General features: G+C 37.2%; 2 protein-coding genes, 2 long non-coding RNA genes and 1 other non-coding gene across 6 annotated transcripts; 3 read left to right on the plus strand and 2 right to left on the minus strand.

Annotated features, from left to right (window-relative positions):
• Positions 1–2,508: 2,508 nt before the first annotated feature.
• Trnat-ugu (transfer RNA threonine (anticodon UGU)) lies at positions 2,509–2,580 on the plus strand. The gene has a single exon. It is a non-coding gene; the product is annotated as a tRNA-Thr (tRNA).
• Positions 2,581–6,543: 3,963 nt separating this feature from the next.
• LOC117575991 (eukaryotic translation initiation factor 3 subunit D-2) lies at positions 6,544–8,488 on the minus strand. Its single transcript, XM_034260488.2, has 2 exons — positions 6,987–8,488; positions 6,544–6,932 (listed from the first exon to the last, which is right to left on the minus strand). The coding sequence occupies exons 1-2, from the start codon at positions 8,365–8,367 to the stop codon at positions 6,664–6,666; spliced, it is 1,650 nt and encodes a 549-aa protein (XP_034116379.1). The 5' UTR covers positions 8,368–8,488; the 3' UTR covers positions 6,544–6,663.
• A 3,791-nt stretch (positions 8,489–12,279) lies between these two features.
• LOC127565858 (uncharacterized) lies at positions 12,280–12,983 on the plus strand. The gene is made up of 2 exons (XM_052006590.1): positions 12,280–12,294; positions 12,357–12,983. Exon 2 carries the CDS (start codon positions 12,390–12,392, stop codon positions 12,966–12,968), a length of 579 nt encoding a protein of 192 aa, XP_051862550.1. The 5' UTR covers positions 12,280–12,294; positions 12,357–12,389; the 3' UTR covers positions 12,969–12,983.
• A 391-nt stretch (positions 12,984–13,374) lies between these two features.
• Positions 13,375–14,297, plus strand: LOC127565859 (uncharacterized). Its single transcript, XR_007955258.1, has 3 exons — positions 13,375–13,397; positions 13,605–13,655; positions 14,257–14,297. It is a non-coding gene; the product is annotated as an uncharacterized LOC127565859 (long non-coding RNA).
• A 4,503-nt stretch (positions 14,298–18,800) lies between these two features.
• LOC127566217 (uncharacterized) lies at positions 18,801–19,269 on the minus strand. Of its 2 annotated transcripts, none has more exons than XR_007955499.1 (3): positions 19,239–19,269; positions 18,988–19,038; positions 18,801–18,927 (listed from the first exon to the last, which is right to left on the minus strand). It is a non-coding gene; the product is annotated as an uncharacterized LOC127566217 (long non-coding RNA). The 2 variants fall into 2 exon arrangements; XR_007955498.1 differs by having other exon boundaries at positions 18,988–19,124; positions 19,239–19,262.
• Between the last annotated feature and the right edge of the window lie 955 nt (positions 19,270–20,224).

Below are 20,224 nucleotides of genomic sequence, written 5' to 3' on the forward strand. Positions count from 1 at the left end.
GTATACTTAATATTTATGTTGAAAACTTTAAGCAGTTAAGAGCTCGTCGAGCTTAAAATATTCTGACGGTGTGCGTTGAACTTCAACAACTTGTTGATTTACTTTTTCCACACTTTGTAAAGCCCCCACACATTGCACCCCACAGTTTGTGAAAAGTCGGAAATTCCACAGAAAGACCTGATTAGAATAATCACAAAAATTAGATCAAATGGAACGAGTGAATTTTGTCTTAAAACTCCCTCAATCGAGAAGAGAAACAAATTTGTATCACAATTTGAATTTCTCAGAAACACAGCAGATAAGTGAAAACAAAGTAAGTATTAAATTTCAAACTATATAACACAAACTTCGACGTCAGCATTCTCGAGATGAAATCAATCATAAGTGCATTTATAGAGTGTATAAGGAATATCGATTATATGCAAATTTCATTTAAATATTTTAAGTCAGTCATAATAATCAGAATGTTTTAGGCAAATATGAAATATTGTAATCATTCATTGCCATTTAATGAAATAGATTAAAGCAGATTAAGATGTGATTAAAGTACTCGTAATAAATTTTAAGCCTTTCGAACTCATTTCGAATCAGTCATCAATCTAATTTCTAATTCTTCTTCAGATTGCAAGTTTCTTTTCTCATTAAAGAATTTTTTCAACAAACAACAAAAGTACGTAAAATTTCGGTTGAAATTATTCAAAAGTGCTAAGTGCACATGTGGCACGAGCCAAAATCCAATTACGAGCGTTGGAATATTTTGACAACTATTCAATGAATTTAATTTGAGATTTGCGAACCAGTCAGCCAGATGGCTAACACTCTGACACAACCTTACTCTCCTCCTCCACCACACCACGTGGCAAACCAAAATAGAGCCGAACCTAACCCGTGTGACCCACAATCCACAGATCAGCTCAGTCAATGGGCAGATGCAGACAACGGCAACCGGATGGATGCCAATGGCACAGGCATCGAACTTGCCAAATGCGACGGCTGCATTCACAGAGGTTACTCTTCGGATAAGAATGTATAAAGGGAGAGCAGCGGGGTTGAAGGGTGTGTATGTGAATGTCTGGGGCGAGGAAACGAATTAGAAATGTGTAGAACAGAAGTTACTCAATTGCCAGCTGGAGGTCCCAGCGGTAGCTATGAAAAATGTTCTGTGGCTATAAGAAGCTGGCAACTGGGAGCCGGCAGTTCAGACCAGAAGCTGGGAGCTAAAATCTGTGTGAGATGCAGCCGGAAAGCAGGAATGATTTCCGGCCTGGCGGGCGATAATTCTTTACCCATCATCCAATGCAATGCAATGCAGGCGAACGGCTGGGAAGCAGTCTGGTTGAAAACTTTTTACAGCCATTGTGCAGAGTGTCAGTGCAATGATTTTCTTCTCCCGCCTTTCTCAGTCCAACTCGAACTACAGTTCTGGTTGAATATGAATGATTTAAGCATACCAAGGCGGCATATTGCAGTTAGACTCCTCCTTCTATAAGCCCTTCGAATTATATTCACATTTTTTATTATTTTATTTCGTTTTTTTTTTACACTTTGCTTCATATATTTCAACATTTTTCAAAACTTTTGCTCAACGTTTCGCTCAGGAGAGCGCAAGGAACATCAAATTGGATGCCCGAAAACTTTGTCAAAATGTTTGGAAAAGTTTTATGGTTCTGTTCAGCGGTTGAGAAAAATTATCACTATTGTTACAAATTTGCAAATTGACGGTGAAAATTTGTTGATGTTCTTCTTTCTCTTGTCTTTGCGGCTAGTGAGGATTGTGGTTTCCGCAAGAAGTATTCAAAACCATAGTCTACATCGAAATAGAAATTTTTAATATTTTATTCGCAATTTGCTAAAGTAATACAGTACCCAATATTTCTGTAGTTTTCAACTATTTTAATGCTCACAAATTTGTATTAAAATTAAATGTGAAACAAGTAAGAAAGTTACAGTTGAGTATGTGAAACTGTGAGCTACCCACTACTTACTAATAAAAGCAAAACATTCTGCTATTATGATGTGGACGTAGCAAAAACCGAATAAGCTTGATCTACGCGGAAAAATAAAAAGTGCTGTCGGCTTTATCTCTAATAGTCTCTGAGATCATACGGACAGAAGGTAAGACAGACATCGCTATATCGTCTTGGCTGGTGACGCTGATCAAGAACATATATAATTTAGAGGATCGGTGATGACTTCTACTATTACATACATTTCCTGCAGACACAAATGACCCTGTGAGACGCGGGAACAAAAATTTGTATTAAAACCAACTCATTTTATATAAAAAAGTTCCCGCCTAACCAGATCACTGAAGATCGGTTCAAATTCAATTTATAGCTCTGCTACTTTTTAGCACATCCAATTCTCCATTATTGTTAATTTTCTTAACATCAAACATATGTTTTAGATAATGAACTACGATATGATATCTTCTATTGTTATCATAAGGGTGTGATCATTGATACTTGTTCCACATTTGTTGACTTTTTTAGTGGCATAACGCAAGAAGCCTTCTTAGCTCAGTGGCAGAGCACTGGTCTTGTAAACCAGGGGTCGTGAGTTCAATTCTCACAGGAGGCATACATTTTTTGCATACATATTTCCTCAAGTAATGATTAACACTCGATACAATTATTATTAGTATGATGTCTGCACTGAACTTTTATTATGTCAAATATTATTGACATATTTTCAAGTTTACAATATAGATTCTCTAAAAATTAAATTTTCCATAATACGTATTTTCCATAATTCAATTTATATATATAAATTATGATATATATAAGTTTGTTCCTAGCAGAAATATATGTAATGGACAGAATGCGACATTTTGGACCCCTTAAAGTACATATATACAACAGCCGAAACGATATAGCCATATGCGTGGATCAAGTTTAATTTAGATTCGTGCACCTTACTTTCGTGATCATTAATAAGAACCAAGCTACTAATTAATTATTTCAAGTGTAATATTAAATAGAATGAACGCCATCTCAATCAAAGAAAACGTTGAAATGAGTTTGGTACTTCGGCCCACCTTCTAAAAGGTTAAGTCCGAGTTTAACTGCTGGATTGTGGGGATAAAAGTTTACTTGACAAATGATATTTAAATGAGCTGCATTTGAAAAGTTAACGGTACTTTCGCAAACAGTTAGAAAATTGACATGGCCAATGTCTTTTGGACCAACGCAACTGACAGAAGTCGCCAAATTAAATATGCCAAAAGGCAACGCAAATCCAAGGAATCCAAAAGTTTATACTCCAAGCCAATTCTAAACTCTTTTTCAAATTCCGCAGTAAAGGGAAAACGCTAGAGGGCCTTTTTTTTCTTTTTTTTTATTTATTTTTTTGTTCTTGACTTCTTGTTAGGCAGAGAGTAGAAAAATGGGAATGGAGCTGGGGTACTATGTATAGGGTAAGGTTCAGCTTGACATTTGGCAGATTTGTTGCTTAAACGGTTAAAAGGCCGCCGGCACTAATGTTGAACATTTGAGGGAAACATCGAGCAGGCGATGTTGCATTTGAAGAGATTGAATGTGGGGAATTCATACTAAATTGAAGCTAAATTCAATTTGCAGTTGTGGAAAAAGTTTAATTTTTATTTACAACTATTTTCATGTGTGTAAAATGCAAAAGAGTTTAATTTGCAATTTGTCGCCCTCATTCAACGCTTAACTTTACATTTAGCACTCGGGCCTGGGATTGGTGGCAAGCTGTATGAAGCGGGGCAGAAGCGACAGCAACAGCGGTTGCGGTTGCATATGCAAATGCCTTCGGCTGAGTGCCACTGGCTTCGCAGTGAGCAGCCAACAGCCCGCAGCCCTCACAACAGTCACAACCTCCACCAGCCGAACTCCTCAGCCCATCATACAGTGTACGAGTAGTCCTGAATATGCAGGATAAAATGCGCAAAAGTTTTGCATCGGGGCGCCACTTGAGTTGGTTTTGGAGTTGTTGCAGCTTCCCATTGCGTTGCCAACTGCGCAGTTTGTTAAACGCCTTTCAACAGCGTGGTTAGCCAAGCGCAGACCTTGAAATGTCCAGTGCATAGAGAGCAGCTCAGCAAGTCCATGAGAAAAGGGGCCGAGGAATCGAGGGGGAACCCCCGCCAACAGCCACTGAGGCAGCTAACCAAACGCAATAACTTTACTGTGGCAACCACTTTAAACCATCAACAAAAGTCATTTTGTTGCTTCAACGGATATGTTGATTTTGCAAACAAAATGTTTTAATTGAATAACACTCAAGTGCTTCGCTACCCTGCATTTGTTGTATAGCCTGAAATCTGTTATGACTGCTCACAAGACATATTTCATTTTTAACTGCGACTAATAACCATAAAATAATGACATGAGCTATCTATTTCACACTCCTTTACATTTCATAAAAAATATTGATATTTTATAATTAATCAGAATAGATACAAATTGCCCAATTGCTGCTGTTGAGAATTAAATTTAAATTATTTCTATTGAAAGGGTACCTGCTAGTTGATCTCCCACAATAAATCTCATTTTTTCGATGATTGTTTGAATCTCTAACACTTAAAACAGCTTTAACTTATGGCTAAAGTAGCATCCAAACAAATGTCAATAGTATTGAAATTGCCTAAATAAATACAGACAAACATATGACAAGCATCTACAATGCATACCTTTTATTTAACATATGAGAGTGAACAACCACAGTTGACTATTTAAAACAATTAAATCATTTGAATTTAATCACCTATCAAATTGATTTTATTCATACATAAAACTTCATTCAACAGGCAAATTTCAAGGTTTTTTAGTTTTGCATATTTGTGGAAAATATTTTTGCTGTTAGGTTGAGTTTTGTTTACGACTGTGCTCCCAAGGGTTTAGTGGATGACAGGATAGCAATTAGGCACATAATTAGATTGTAATTGAATTTGTACCAAACTTAAATCGTGTGGCAGCCACAACAATTTAATTAAACTCTCTCTCGCTGCAAGCCTCTTTAGTGTTACACAATATTTTATGCGACACAGTCAATACAATACAATGAAATTGCCTCGAAATTTGCATTGATTGATGCCATTTTGTGATTTATCGAACCTGAGACATCTCCAGCTAAACAAGAGACTATAGTTCAATTACTCGCTCTCGCCCTCTCACCATTTACCTACTGTACGGGGGAGTATGTGATTGCGATTGTGTGTGAGCGTGTGTCGTTGGGAAGTGGGAATGTCAAATGTCATCTATATGCTACACATGCTGACAATGAACATTTATTTAACTTGGTTTCATTTTCATTTTGTATTTCTTTGTATGTGTATGCAGAACCGCAATGATTGATGCGGACATGTTATCATCAAACTGTGACTCTCCTGAGATGGAACTCTGCCGGGGAAGTGTGTAGAGAGCTGGGGAAATGAATGCACACAGATGTGTGTATGCGTTCATGTATACTGTCTAACATATGTATTGTCCGTTCGTACGCGTTTGTTCTTTTGGTCAAAAACTCGATTTAAATTGTATTTATTTTCATTGTTTAGCGCCAGTCAAGCGCAGCTGCCTCCTGTGTTTGGAGCCTGTCAGGAGCTCATTTATCTGGACTCGCAACTCGAGGGTAACTATTAGTCAAATGCGACTAAACATTTATTTGGTAGCAAGTTCGAATATCTGAAAACATTCAAAATGATTTGATCTCATTAAATTAGATATTAAGTCAAGCGAAAACAAAACCACTTACGTATATATGGGCATTTACAGAACAAGGTTCACCTAGAGAAAAACAAATAAATTAAATTAATTTAAAAAACGTATCTGTTCATTTAATTCATTACAAGCATTTCTTAGAGAATGCCGATTTGGTGGCATAAAGTCCAAAATTTTATGGAAGAACATCTTAATTTTTATTTTATATATTTAAACTAGATACCCTAGACAGAAAGTATAAATAAATATTTTTGTTAAAAATGCAATTTTTATAGATTTTTAGAGTCAGGTGATTGAACAGCTGACTTTTGTGACAATAAAATAAAACAAATTAAAATAAAATATCACGTATACGTCATGATGTCTATATGGGCAGTTGGAGTAGGCGTGGTCACACTTACTTGGAAGTTTGCTTAAATATTTAGAGTGGTCTATTATTGAAGTATGCCAAATTTCAGCTCGATAAATGCAATATTCGATTTAATGCCACCAAATCGTCAATCCGGTGCACAGTGCACTTCCACGAGTTATAAGGGCTGTAAGTATTATTCCATGTGTGTTCAAAATTACACTTACTATTCGACAATTACGTAAGATGCGTGCAACAATTAAAAAAGTTCCCAAAAAAATTTAAGAAAAATGTATGGGCTTGGAAATATTTTTTTCTGCCTGATACATACATTCATTTCTTGTTGGGACAAAGTTATAATATCGAATATGTATATATAAGAACACGAATGTACAGCCTAAAATGAGAAAATATAAAACATCTCAATTTTATGAGGTGCCCAAAAACTTATTATAAATTTGCAAATGAAAAAACAAATAAATATGTCATGAAATGACATTTTATTAGATTACACTACTATTTTTAAAAGATGACTGTGTGTATTAATGAATGTATAATCTGAAATGAATACTTAAAATATTATATGTGCAAATTATATGTTATGGAAAAGAAACAAATACTGTAACGTTTTATCTATTTGGTAAATGGTTTGTCCTCACTGGTATCCTCATTTTCGTTGTCATCCGAGTCAAAGGCATTTTCTGGTATTTCGTAAATGCGTATCATCGGCTTGTTTGGGTCCTTCATGATTAGAAACTTTCCATCCGGTTGCTTCATTACAATATCGATAAGGCACCGTAGCACACCCCAAGCATTGTCCATATTTAGGTTGATTTGTGTGGCAAACTCTAGCGGCTTAAACTGTTGCATGCCCAGAATAACGTGGCGCAAATGGTCTTTGCCTTAAATAAAAGAGAGGCTTAAAAAAACTAAAGATCACTATGAGGGATACTCACGATTGACTCGCGAAACATATCCAATTTTAAGTTGATCTGAACCAGCGAGCACCGCTTCCACAGTCCACTTGGCCAGCTTACACGCATTGTTGCGCAATTCCGAGGCAAGAACCGCGCCACGTTGACTGTCTAATTTCTGGCGCCACTCGACGGTATTTGCCACCTTTGAGTCCCACTCGTTGAGTGCCTTGATGGAAAGAAACTGCAGTTCCCCGCCAGGAGTCTTCATCACGCCATTATGCTTGCAACGCACAATGACAACCACATCGTCGCCCAGTTTCCACTGCTTATAGCGATAAGCAACGGAGGCGAGCTCAACCCCAGGTGCTTCGAAGGGATTTGGTTCTTCGAACTTGTGCTTGGGCTCCTGATCGCCAAGCTTGAGCACCTGCTGACTAAAATTGTGATTAATCAATGTTGCCTCCAAGGACAAGCTCTGCGGAGAATTTATAAATCCATCTTCATCCTGCGGTGGCTCAAGCGATGTCTCATTCACGGTCAACAAATCGAATTGTGCATTGTCACGCTTATCAAGAAAAATCTTCGAGCCCAACTTCTCTATAACAATGTCCCAGGAGTAAACGGAACGAGTGCAGCACATGATGGAGGCTATTATATCGTCTGTGGCAAACACAGTGCCCATTGTCTTTGACAGACGACGGATGATGGGATCATCTATAGTGCCGGGCACAGTGATGATGCGATCAATCTTCTGCAGAGGTCGCTCCTTCTTCACATTAATGCGATCGCACTGCTTATCATAGTACTCCAAGCTGCCGCAAGTGGCCACATCGATACCCTCCTTAATGTGTGGCAGCGACAACTTCAACAGCCTAGGGAAATCAATCTCCTCTACAGACACCCAGTCGGAACGAACCACAACAGAGCTCTCTCGCAGACGCACTGGCGCATTTCGGATAAAGCGACGACCCATATGACCACGACGCATGTCCCGCCCCTTGCCATACTTATTGCCAGCCCCAAGTCCAGCGGCACCAAGGCCAACACCACCGCCTCCTCCACCAACTGTGTTGCCCCGAGCGTTGCGTCCATGACCACGCAAATTGTTGCGTTGATTGGGACGATAGCGATTGCGTTGATAAGGTTTCAAGTCTCGCAAATTGTTGCCATCCACCAAGTGGAAGGTGGCGTCATCATCCTCATGAAAATACGCATACTGACTGTTATTGCCAAATGTCGAGGCATACTTGCTAGAATATTTCTTGTCCTGCACCGGGACCATCCAATCACTGATCTTGCCCAGGCGATCGCTCTTACAAAATGGCTGATAAGGCACCTCTAGCTCGGGCACTTCACATGGTCCCCAACCATTCTGATTGTATTCTATATACGGTTGAATAAACGGAGCGTACTGAGCCATAATCGCAGCAGAATTCAATGACACTATATCGAGCTTATTATACTACAATTGTAATTTTTTAGAATCTATGTACATAAATTCTAGATTATTTTCTGATAAAAACTGAGAAGCAAAAACATTACTTTTGATTTACAGTACAGTACAATATAGTGGCAGTGGCTCAAAAATGCACAGCTTACTTAAATACCTAAACATTACTTGATTCTTTCATATTTAAAACCTATTGGAATAAGCTATAAACTGAATAAAGCATAATTGTAAACTGCAACTGACATGAAGATATGCAATGCATATTATGCATATTGTCAAAATGCCGAAATATCGGTATACTGATCACACGTATGGGATATCGATGACGTAAAGAGCGGAGTAGCGTTGAACCATGATACAATTATAGATAATTGTATGTATATGAACAAGAAGTTGAGAAATATTACTCTTTTTTGTAGTCCTTCGTGTAGTACTATCTGGTACAGAATCTTTTCAAAGCCTGTGCTTTTGCAATCATACTCCAGCATGTCTGTACTTGATTCACTAGGTGTTGCGGACATTCGTCATTCGTTTATATTTAACATATGTACCTCTTTTTAAAAAGCGATTCATACATATATTATTTTTATTTTTTTTTTTTTTGTGTTTTAAGTTACCTCCCGACCCATGGGCAGGGGGAATTACATATTTGGCCGCTCCCTAAGCACCCGACCGAGAACTGGTCGACGCCTTTATAAGGTGAAAAACGTCACTAGCAATTGATTGAAATGTTCAATAAGAGGTCCAAATTTGTTTCTGTTACGAAGTCTATGATGGTTTTATTGTGCTCAACGTTTCCTTCCTTCAAGAGGGCGTGAATGTTGTTGTGTTTCCTCAGTGTTGGGTAACGTTGACGTACAGCATCGTATTTTGAAGAGCTGAGTATTGCATGTGAAGCGTTATCGATAGCTCCACAAGTATCGCACAAGTCGTCCAACGTGACATGCATTTTGAAAAGAGTGGCCTTATCGAAGCCGTTACCACTTAATAAGCGATTGATCGTTTTTATGTCTTTTGGTTTCATATTGAATTTATTGTTGGAAAACTAGGGTTTCTTGATTAAAGCTGAAAAGATGTCACAGAAACCTCGAGGTTTACGAACTACGAAGGAGTTGTACTCCTCTTCCCATTCCATATTAATGCGTTTGTATATCTCGTTGATTGCGTCTTTGACTGACCAGTTTAGCAATGTGAAGCTGCCTTCTGTGGGTGCGTTTTTGGCTGCATTATCGGCTATTGTGTTTTGTGGGATGTTGGAGTGTCCCGGAATGTAATGAATTTCTATGAACTTTAGATGGTGATGCCGGTTTATTTTTTCAATGATGCTGGCTGCAATATGATTGTCGTGGATTGTTTTGCATAGGTTGATAATGCTATTTTTGCTGTCCGTAAGAATAGCGACACGAGGAAGATTGTTGGATAAGGCGAAGTCAAGTGCTTTGTCAATTGCAAGGAGTTCGGCAGAGAGTGAAGACAGTACTTTGTCTGTGTAATAACTGGCTATGTGCTTTGACCTCTCGTGCAAAAAGGCTTCACTCGAATGTGTTCTTGTAACAGATCCGTCAGTAAAAAATAGCTCAAAATTATAGTTTTTTAAATGTGCAATTTTTTCATTAAATAGAAGGAGAATACTAGAATTGCAAATTAATTTTTTGTTCTTTGCGGAACCTTTAAAAAAATCCAGATGATAAATTATTGGGACGGGTGTACACTTAATGAGTCCCAGCGATTTTCTTAACTGGCAATTTGCGTGGCTTTGAATCTTGGACAAAGCTGATTTGCTGAGGTTGCTGAAGGAAGAGCATGCATATTCCAATTTGCTTCTCATGTAATTTTATTTTTTTTTAATTGATTACGATTTTACACAGAACAGTAGAGACGCCAGCTATTGATGGCACTATCGATAGCGCCCAACCATCGATAGTGTCGATACTGTTTGTTTTATTTATGTGCGTCAAGATAGCTCCGCAACTTTAGCGTCACATATCGATAAAAAAAAATATCGGCAAAAAAAAACTTTTTATTTTCGTCTTTTTACGTGATATTTAAACTAAAATTAAAAAAGTTTAAATGCAAAACAATAGAAAATTAAATTATCTTTCTATTAAATCCATGTTCGTCAAATTTCATGCAGTATTTATGCACTAAAATCGTGATTGAAAAATTGGGGTAGCAACATTTTTGCAAATATCTCGGCTTTGACGAGTTGTCGGCCAAATCGGCTTATGACAAGTTATAGAGTATTGTTTTATAAATATACCCTCAAAAAATTCATAATTTTAAAACTTTTCGTTTTTGAGATATTTCAGGAAAAGTACGATAACCTCAGCTCCAGCCCCATACAAAATGAGCACAAAAAATCAATGCTGCCGATTAATGACCGTAACTCTTTTTTGACTTTCTTGTCGGCCATAGCGCACATTATACTTTCATAGATACAACTATAAGGAAGATATATAGCAATTTTGGTTGAAATCCAATTATCTGTTTTTGAGAAAATTGACCTTTTCCTAACCCGCAAAAACAAGTTCATTTCGCAGGTGCATCAAATCACTGGAACCAGCGTGGAACCAGTCAGTGTTAAATAACACCATTTGGACTTTGGCGGGACTTCAAATACTTGCAGAAAATAACTAAATGAAACAAATATTACTAAAATTTAAAATTACATTTAAATACTCTATTTATATATATATTACTTTGTTATAATTAATAAATATACGCAATTTTATATTCTTATTTAAATGAAATTTTGCAGTTTACTTGATCACTGTTAGCGGCAAAACTTTATGTTAACGCTATCATCAAATTATTCTTAATATTTGCAGAACTTATAGGCCATGTCGCGCTATTTCATTCTATTTCTATAGACAAATATTTTGCTTTTTGTTTTATTCTAATCGGTTAAGCCGTTTTCGGGAAAATTCAATTCTTGTGATTATTGCCAAACTAATATTACCATGGTGGCAACACGTGTTACGGCTGAAAGTTGGGCCACCCTTTATGAACTTGGTGGCAACTCTGGAACATAACTATCTACCCAGCAGAACTGGAGGTGTCGATTGGCCATGGGTAAGTACTTACCTCGCCATATCACTACATGGTGGTCTGCTAGTTGTGAGAATTTTCCCAGCAACAAAGCGCTTTCGAACTGCAGGCAATCATTTTGAATAATCTGAGAAAACGCGAACAAATGCTATATTAGAGCATAATTGAAGAGCTTTGCATATTTGTTTAAAATCGTGATATTCGTTTTCGAGAATCGCATTTTAGTAGAATAGTACACATAAATTTTGCGCAATATAAAGTAGTTAAAACGTATATATTTAAAATATGGCGATCATGCACAACTTTATCACTCCCATATATATCCCATTATTGGCAAGAAAAAACACAAATGAAAATTTTGTTTTCGAAATATTTGCGCTACATCAAATTTCGTCCAGGACTTCACTGGAACTTATTATGTATATACATATAATCATTTTTCAATTATAGACAAATATTTTAAAAACAAAATTTTCATTTGTGTTTTCTCTTTCATAATGGTATTGAGTTAAAGTTGTTATATATATATATATATGTAAATTCAGAAGAGTTGCAGTCATAATATAGCTCTTCAATTATGCTCTAATATACATAGTATGTTCATAGTAGTAATTATGGTAAATCAAGTTTCTAAGGTTGTGTAGAAAATCTAATCAGAAAGAGACAGTACAGTACTAAATTGATATACCACAAAATATAAAAAAATATAGTGAAATTTATATTTGGTATATTGATATGGTACTATACTCAGTATATACTATAGAGTGCAAAACGTACCAGATTGTGTCAGCCAAAGCAACTACGACCCTTAGTAAGTGGGCGTTTTTTCCCATGTAAACATGTACATATGTATGTGTTTGTGTTACCTTCGCTTGTGAAATTCTTGATAATAATTAATATCTATTACACAGGAAAGAGTAAGAAACAAATAATAATTCAACGCTATGGATTCATCTATTCCTATAAGCACAAGCCTGAATCTACATCAATTACTAGGCCTTGTACATCAATTACCCACCTATGAAGGCCCACCTGACAATCTTGAGAGATTTATAAGTAGAGTAGAACAGCTACTATTGTTAGCCGGATCAGTGCACAAAGCAACATGCGGACAGTACTTGCTAGGAACTATCCGTGACAAAATTAAAGGCAGAGCAGACGAAGCACTGAGTGTCTGCGATGTACTCCTCAGTTGGGATGACATTAAATCAAATCTCAAGCGACTATACTCCAGCAAGAAGACAGAAGAAATGCCTGTTAGAGAGTTACATACTCTTCCGGATGGACTCAGTATGGGAAGATTATATTTCACAGCCACGAGAATAAGAAGTGAATTGATGTCACTGGCCAGAGAAGCAGACCCTAGTGGACACTCCCTCGCGTCCAAACGTGACCAATATGACAGATTCTGCCTAAATACATTCCTAGTTGGATTTAAGGACCCACTTAGGTCAGCCATTAGAAACCAAAGGCCAGAGACGATCGAGAAAGCGTACGAGTACGGACAGCTTGAACTAAACTGAACTAAACTTTTCTAGAAGTGTCCGAGTAAACATCCTAGAAACCATAACACCGACAAACAATACATTAAGAACACAACCCAAAAATTGTAAAATTCAAAATATCGTCGGAGTTCGTGGCATATACCAACAACACGTCACCGAGCCATCCTTCTCCGTTCCGGCCATTCCCGCCTATGGTTGACTGTATGGCCTTCTCTTCGGACTGGGGGGGGGGGGAGGAGTTAACATGCCCCTCTCTCCGGCCACATGGAATAATGCCGATCCGGAAACTCCAAGCCTACTCTATGCAACTCCAAGCCTACTCTATGCAACTCTGACGATAATACACTCATACATAGATTCTGACATACACACATGTTCATGCCTTTTGTAATAAATAAATAATAGTCAGTCTTATTCTGTTCTCCAAACAGCACAGTGCTTTTATTTGTGAGTATTTCTAACATATTACATATTATCATTGATTAACCAATGATTTGATTAAGGATTTTACTGGGTTTCCCTTAATCCTAGAACTAGTTTGTTTTAATTTGTTTAAAACTATTTCTAGATGAATATGAATCATTATTGTTCCCAGAATATACAACTGTCCGAATAAGAATATTATTGTAATACTAATTTTTTTATTGTTCAAAGGAAGGCCTGCAACTTCAAATAGTGTCTCGCAATTTCGACCCGCAAGCCAAGGTAAGCAATAAAATGTGTAATTTTTTGATATATTTTTATAACTACCCATAGGGTAGAAGGGTTTAACTGTAAAGTTGTAACAGGATATATTCATCAGCGTTAACAGCCGAGAATCTAGCCATGTCCGTCTGTCCGTCTGTGTGTCTGTCCGTCCGTCCGTATGAACACCTTCTCAGAGACTTTAAGAGATGAGCTATAATATTTTTTTCAACATTTGTTATGTTTACGCAGATCAAGTTAAATTTTTGCCACGCCCACTTCCGCCCCCGGAAGAATTAGAGAATTAGAGTTATGCTCAGTTATGATCTGAAAATTCAATCAGGTTGGGAATGCCAAGAAATATACTTTTGTATGGGCAAACACGCCTACTTACTAGGGGTCTTAGTTGCATGACAATCTGGTAATTGTGCCGTCATGGTAAGAATGCGGTACTATACAATATACCAAATATACTATTTGGTAAGACTGTATTTTTGCAGTTATTCGGTACATCTAAATTATCGCAAAATTATTTCTTTTTTCAAAATGGGTAGCGGTATCTCAGCAGTCGAGGCACTCGACTGTAGCTTTCACTTGTTTAATATGGTATGAAATTTTGTAGATTGTCAACATGAATCTGATTTTCTCTTATGCACTGAAATCCAGTTATGGACACGCTTATGGATACTGAGGCCTCTCTTGGTTGGGAATGCCCTGATGCGTACTTGAATGGCAATTATTCCCTCTTCGATCCTCGGTGGATCGTGGATTGGCCTCATTGCGCCGATTAATTACCAGCAGCTCGTACACAACATACTGTTGATTGGCGGAGGCAGCGGCAGCACTGTTATTATTGTTGTGGCTATTGGCATTGTTGTTGAGGCCCAAACGCAAAAGTTCGTTGGCTTCGCCAATGGCAAACAAGCCATGCAAATTTGCTGTGGCAAACGTGCTGCGGCGCCATCTTGCGGCTCATATGACAAGCCAAAGCAAAAGGTGAGCATCTTTGCCACCGTTGTGCTGCTCTCTGGCCCAATATCGATCTCACATGTCAGCGATTTGTAGTATCTACATGCCTGGGTGCGTACGCGGCAATTTAGCACCACGACCGCTTGGTTGCCGCTCATCTTGAAAAGAACAAGTGAATCAATTAAATGAGGCTGCAGTTTTGTTTTAAATCAATTCTTGTTATATTTCTTTACTTTACAACTTGTCCGTTCTCTGTCAAAAATACAAAAGGGAAGAGAGCTTAAAGAGCAGAGAGCGAAACAAGAATCAAAATCAAGAATCTTTTGTAATGTAAAATACCAAATTGGTATATTTCAATACACCTCCTCAAAAGATATTTTGAACAATAAAAAAATTAGTATTACAATAATATTCTTATTCGGACAGTTGTATATTCTGGGAACAATAATGATTCATATTCATCTAGAAATAGTTTTAAACAAATTAAAACAAACTAGTTATAGGATTAAGGGAAACCCAGTAAAATCAAATCATTGGTTAATCAATGATAATATGTAATATGTTAGAAATACTCACAAATAAAAGCACTGTGCTGTTTGGAGAACAGAATAAGACTGACTATTTCGTCAGTGGCAATTTATTACAAAAGGCATGAACATGTGTGTATGTCAGAATCTATGTATGAGTGTATTATCGTCAGAGTTGCATAGAGTAGGCTTGGAGTTGCATAGAGTAGGCTTGGAGTTGCGGATCGGCATTATTCCATGTGGCCGGAGAGAGGGGCATGTTAACTCCTCCCCCCCCCCCCCCCCCCATTCCGAAGAGAAGGCCATACAGTCAACCATAGGCGGGAATGGCCGGAACGGAGAAGGATGGCTCGGTGACGTGTTGTTGGTATATGCCACGAACTCCGACGATATTTTGAATTTTACAATTTTTGTGTTCTTAATGTATTGTTTGTCGGTGTTATGGTTTCTAGGATGTTTACTCAGACACTTCTAGAAAAGTTTAGTTCAGTTTAGTTCAAGCTGTCCGTACTCGTACGCTTTCTCGATCGTCTCTGGCCTTTGGTTTCTAATGGCTGACCTAAGTGGGTCCTTAAATCCAACTAGGAATGTATTTAGGCAGAATCTGTCATATTGGTCACGTTTGGACGCGAGGGAGTGTCCACTAGGGTCTGCTTCTCTGGCCAGTGACATCAATTCACTTCTTATTCTCGTGGCTGTGAAATATAATCTTCCCATACTGAGTCCATCCGGAAGAGTATGTAACTCTCTAACAGGCATTTCTTCTGTCTTCTTGCTGGAGTATAGTCGCTTGAGATTTGATTTAATGTCATCCCAACTGAGGAGTACATCGCAGACACTCAGTGCTTCGTCTGCTCTGCCTTTAATTTTGTCACGGATAGTTCCTAGCAAGTACTGTCCGCATGTTGCTTTGTGCACTGATCCGGCTAACAATAGTAGCTGTTCTACTCTACTTATAAATCTCTCAAGATTGTCAGGTGGGCCTTCATAGGTGGGTAATTGATGTACAAGGCCTAGTAATTGATGTAGATTCAGGCTTGTGCTTATAGGAATAGATGAATCCATTGCGTTGAATTATTATTTGTTTCTTACTCTTTCCTGTGTAATAGATATTAATTATTATCAAGAATTTCACAAGCGAAGGTAACACAAACACATACATATGTACATGTTTACATGGGAAAAAACGCCCACTTACTAAGGGTCGTAGTTGCTTTGGCTGACACAATCTGGTACGTTTTGCACTCTATAGTATATACTGAGTATAGTACCATATCAATATACCAAATATAAATTTCACTATATTTTTTTATATTTTGTGGTATATCAGTTTAGTACTGTACTGTCTTTTTCTGATTAGATTTTCTACACAACCTTAGAAACTTGATTTACCATAATTATAAAACTATGAACATACTATGTATATTAGAGCATAATTGAAGAGCTATATTATGACTGCAACTCTTCTGAATTTACATATATATATATATATATATATATTCAAAATGATTGCCCTGCAGTTCTGAGCGCTAGTTCGTTGCTGGGGAAATAAGCACATACTAGCAGACCACCACTACTTACAAAGGGGCACCTAGCAATGCGTTCTTTATGATGAAATGTACCCAGGTAAGTACTTACCCATGGCCAATCGACACCTCCAGTTCTGCTGGGTAGATAGTTATGTTCCAGAGTTGCCACCAAGTTTTTCGGCCGTAACACGTGTTGCCACCATGGTAATATTAGTTTGGCAATAATCACAAGAATTGAATTTTGAAATAAAACAAAAAGCAAAATATTTGTCTATTTGATTCGAATAGAATGAAATAGCGCGACATGGCCAATAAGTTGGGGATATATATGGGTAATAAATATGATAAATAGGTATGTGCATGATCGCCATTTTTTAAATTTGGCAACGTTTTGACTACTTTAGGTAACGCGCAAAAATTCAAAAATGTGTACTATTCTACTAAAATGCGATTTTCTCGAAAACGAATATCACGATTTGAATAAAACAAATTGCAAAGCATTCGAATTTTTTATGTTTATATTATAGCAATGCGCGCCTTCTCAGACAAAGTCTAGGAGAGCGTATAATCGAAAAATGTAAATGTTATTTTGAATTTTCTCGGAAACTATGATAATTTGCTATGTAGTATATATTGGGAAATGATACATATGTTAATTATCTATTTTTTAAAGTATTGACCAATTATGTACATAGTCAAAATGTTGAAAAATCTGCAAAACAAAAATTCGACGCTAACTTTTTACTAGCTTCGCAGATGTTAAGCGTTGCCATGCCAAATTGAAATTTATTTGTAATTTTCGCAATAATCACAAAAATTGAATTTTCCCGAAAACGGCTTAACCGATTTGAATAAAACAAAAAGCAAAATATTTGTCTATAGAAATAGAATGAAATAGCGCGACATGGCCTATAAGTTCTGCAAATATTAAGAATAATTTGATGATAGCGTTAACATAAAGTTTTGCCGCTAACAGTGATCAAGTAAACTGCAAAATTTCATTTAAATAAGAATATAAAATTGCGTATATTTATTAATTATAACAAAGTAATATATATATAAATAGAGTATTTAAATGTAATTTTAAATTTTAGTAATATTTGTTTCATTTAGTTATTTTCTGCAAGTATTTGAAGTCCCGCCAAAGTCCAAATGGTTTTATTTAACACTGACTGGTTCCACGCTGGTTCCAGTGATTTGATGAAATATATTTGTTATATCGATATAGTACCACATTCAAAATATACCATAGACAGCACAATATACCAGATTGTCGGCCAAAGCAACTATGACAACTAGGCGATTTGCCCATACAAAAGTATTTCTTTAATAACTTCCACAATTTTTATCTGATCGCAAACAAATTTTCAGGAATCATAAATACTATATATTGTATACAATAAAATACGCAGTATAGCTTTAAAATTTGAAACAAACTTGATATGCGTGCAAACATAATAAATGCTGTCAAAAAAAAACTTATAGTTTTATCTCTTTTAGTCTCTGAGATCCAGTGTTTCATACGGATAGACGGACATGGCTAGATCGTTTCGGCTGTTGACCCTGATCAAGAATATACTTGTATATGTATACTTTATAGGGTCGGAGATGCCTCCTTCTACATACATTTCCTGCCGGCACAAAGTTATAATACCCTTCTACCCTATGTGTTGCGGGTATAAAAACAAAAGTATGTGAATACGGTTTGGCCGATAAATAATAATATACTATTGAATTGAATAATGCCAACAGTATAGGTATAAACCCCTGCCATATCCTCATTTGTAGTATTATATATAGTTGTTTATTGCCTTAAGTATTAAGAAAAGTTATAGGCTATTGACCGCCCTTGAAAATAAGTCTAATTGTGAAGTATTAGCGAAATAATGTTACCGAAAATGCATTAAATTAACCCTCTTTGGCGCCGAATATGCGAGCTTAAAAATTAATATGAAATAAGTACCGTCCCTCTCCGCGATTCTGCCACTCTGTCTACAATTTAATATACATATATCGAGGCCAACGACCCACCCCAGCATTGAACTGAGCCGACAAGTTAGTTAAACAGAGTAGGCTTAGACGAGTAGCACCTCGTGGTGTTCGACACAGCATATATATAAATTAGTAAACATCTATATATTAGGTTGGGCCATTCAAGTGCGACGAATGCATCAGGGCATTCCCAACCAAGAGAGGCCTCAGTATCCATAAGCGTGTCCATAACTGCGATTTCAGTGCATAAGAGAAAATCAGATTCATGTTGACAATCTACAAAATTTCATACCATATTAAAAAATATATCAAAAAATTACACATTTTATTGCTTACCTTGGCTTGCGGGTCGAAATTGCGAGACACTATTTGAAGTTGCAGGCCTTCCTTTGATCAATAAAAAAATTAGTATTACAATAATATTCTTATTCGGACAGTTGTATATTCTGGGAACAATAATGATTCATATTCATCTAGAAATAGTTTTAAACAAATTAAAACAAACTAGTTATAGGATTAAGGGAAACCCAGTAAAATCAAATCATTGGTTAATCAATGATAATATGTAATATGTTAGAAATACTCACAAATAAAAGCACTGTGCTGTTTGGAGAACAGAATAAGACTGTGGCAATTTATTACAAAAGGCATGAACATGTGTGTATGTCAGAATCTATGTATGAGTGTATTATCGTCAGAGTTGCATAGAGTAGGCTTGGAGTTGCATAGAGTAGGCTTGGAGTTTCCGGATCGGCATTATTCCATGTGGCCGGAGAGAGGGGCATGTTAACTCCTCCCCCCCCCCCCCCCCCCAGTCCGAAGAGAAGGCCATACAGTCAACCATAGGCGGGAATGGCCGGAACGGAGAAGGATGGCTCGGTGACGTGTTGTTGGTATATGCCACGAACTCCGACGATATTTTGAATTTTACAATTTTTGGGTTGTGTTCTTAATGTATTGTTTGTCGGTGTTATGGTTTCTAGGATGTTTACTCAGACACTTCTAGAAAAGTTTAGTTCAGTTTAGTTCAAGCTGTCCGTACTCGTACGCTTTCTCGATCGTCTCTGGCCTTTGGTTTCTAATGGCTGACCTAAGTGGGTCCTTAAATCCAACTAGGAATGTATTTAGGCAGAATCTGTCATATTGGTCACGTTTGGACGCGAGGGAGTGTCCACTAGGGTCTGCTTCTCTGGCCAGTGACATCAATTCACTTCTTATTCTCGTGGCTGTGAAATATAATCTTCCCATACTGAGTCCATCCGGAAGAGTATGTAACTCTCTAACAGGCATTTCTTCTGTCTTCTTGCTGGAGTATAGTCGCTTGAGATTTGATTTAATGTCATCCCAACTGAGGAGTACATCGCAGACACTCAGTGCTTCGTCTGCTCTGCCTTTAATTTTGTCACGGATAGTTCCTAGCAAGTACTGTCCGCATGTTGCTTTGTGCACTGATCCGGCTAACAATAGTAGCTGTTCTACTCTACTTATAAATCTCTCAAGATTGTCAGGTGGGCCTTCATAGGTGGGTAATTGATGTACAAGGCCTAGTAATTGATGTAGATTCAGGCTTGTG

Source organism: Drosophila albomicans, chromosome 2R (genome assembly GCF_009650485.2).
Source record: "Drosophila albomicans strain 15112-1751.03 chromosome 2R, ASM965048v2, whole genome shotgun sequence".
Classification (NCBI taxonomy): domain Eukaryota; kingdom Metazoa; phylum Arthropoda; class Insecta; order Diptera; family Drosophilidae; genus Drosophila; species Drosophila albomicans.